The 1,965-nt window shown below is 47.8% G+C and overlaps 1 protein-coding gene across 1 annotated transcript; it reads right to left on the bottom strand.

Annotated features, from left to right (window-relative positions):
• Positions 1-620: 620 nt before the first annotated feature.
• LOC308343475 (olfactory receptor 2B11) lies at positions 621-1,577 on the bottom strand (the record flags this gene model as incomplete). Its single annotated transcript, XM_080804496.1, has 1 exon — positions 621-1,577. One exon carries the CDS (start codon positions 1,575-1,577, stop codon positions 621-623), a length of 957 nt encoding a protein of 318 aa, XP_080660622.1.
• Positions 1,578-1,965: the final 388 nt, after the last annotated feature.

The raw sequence follows: 1,965 nt of genomic DNA, 5'->3' as shown, positions 1-1,965 counted from the left end.
GGTTGCTAGAGGGAAGGGGGCTGAGGATGGGGTAACTGGATGATGGATATTAAGGAGGGCATGTGATGTAATGAGCACTGGGTGTTATATAAGTTGGATGAATCACTAACCTCTACCTAAGAAACCAATAATACATTATATGTTAATTAATTGAATTTACATAAAAATAATAAAGAAAAAACAAAAAAATATGTGGAGACAAACAAATTTATTATCATATCAGATTATGATTCAGTTTCACATTATGTATCCTTAGGAGTAATGAAAATGGAAGAGGGAAGATTGGAAAGAGACAATGGGAGAAAAATAAGAAAAAATAGGAAGATAAAAAGGGGCAAGAGTTAGGAAACTAGAAGTGAAAATAATTTGACAAATAACTTATTGAACACCAATTCTGTTTAAACGACTCCTAAAAACATATGGCCTCTGAGAACAAAGACTATTGGGAGAGGTGGGGTTTTAGGCACCATGACCACACAGAAGGTGAAATGTTGGGACAGGGACTTGGGGGGCTCTCAAATCTCTAAAAACACCTGTGCTTTTTGGGTGTCAACTCCTTCAGCACACAACACGCTTGCCCAGGCTTCTGTCACCAACAGGGACTGTCATGTCTCCGAGCCTCATCTCCTGCAGAACCTCCAGGTCCTTGACAGGAGTCTCCTCAGAGCTCCCTTCACATCCTTATTCCTCAGGGTGTAGATGAAGGGGTTGAGGGTGGGGGTGATTATGGAATAGAAGAGGGAGATAAACTTGCCCTGCTCTTGGGAGTAGCTGGAAGGGGGCTGCAGGTACATGTAGATGGCAGGCAGGTAGAAGAGGGAGACCACCACCAGGTGGGAGGAGCAGGTCCCAAAGGCTTTGTGCCTTCCCCTGGAGGACTGGATCTTGAGCACTGCACGGGCGATGAAGCCATAGGAGAGAAGGATGAGGGCTAGGGGCACCAGCACAAAGAAGGCCACCAACACAGCCAGCGTAGCGTCATTCACGGCGGTGTCTGCACACGACAGCTTGATCATGGCTGGCACCTCACAGAAGAAATTGTTCAGCACTTGCCGCCCACAGAAAGGCAACTGCACTGTCAGCACCACCTGAACAAGGGAGTTTCCAAAGCCGCTGAGCCAGGCCACAGCCACGAGCTGCTGGCAGAGAGGGCGGTGCATGATAATGGCATACCGGAGGGGCTCACAGATGGCCACGTAGCGGTCCAGGGCCATGGCGGCCAAGACGATGCACTCAGTGCATCCCAGCCAGTGGAAAATGGCATACTGAACTGTGCAGCCACCATAGCTGATGGTCTTCTTGGAGCTGCCCATGTTGACCAGCATCTGTGGGACTGTGGTGGTGGTATAGCAGAGATCCAGGAAGGAGAGGTGTCTGAGAAAGATGTACATGGGGCTGTGGAGCTGGGGATCCAGGCGGGACACCAGGATGATAGCAATGTTCCCCAACATGGCCAGAATGTAGGACACCAGGAGGACCACAAATAGGGGGAGCTCCAGCCATGGCCTGTCAGAAACACCTAGAAGGATGAAGTCCTTAGGAAGATCCCCCAAGAAGCTCTGGTTGTCACCTCTCATGCTGAGGCATTCTCTGGAGCCTGTGATGAGTAAAAGTGAATGAAACCTGAGAATAGGGATTAGTTGCATTCCTAATGGCTGTGCCTGAGCTTTCCTACAGAGTTGCATCCTGTCTTACCTCTGTGGAGACCTTGAGATGTGGGGGAGTCAGAACCAGGAGGCAGAACAGCTGCCCATGTGTTTTGCTCTGCTTCCTGCTCTGTGACCTTGACTATGCCGTTTAATCTTTCTGAAGTTCAATTTTTGCATCTGTGATGTGGGAAGAAAATACTTGTAAAGTTCTGGGGATGATAGAGCAGTATGATGTTTGTGAAAACGTATCAAAAGTAAATAAAAATTTTCTTCCGGTTTGGTCAAAGTCTGCTACATCGCCTATCACCATTAAAAT

This window comes from Martes martes (assembly GCF_963455335.1).
Source record: "Martes martes genome assembly, chromosome: 5".
NCBI classification, from domain to species: domain Eukaryota; kingdom Metazoa; phylum Chordata; class Mammalia; order Carnivora; family Mustelidae; genus Martes; species Martes martes.
The sequence above is the reverse complement of the archived record's forward strand: the minus strand, read 5'-3'. Positions and strand labels throughout refer to the sequence as shown.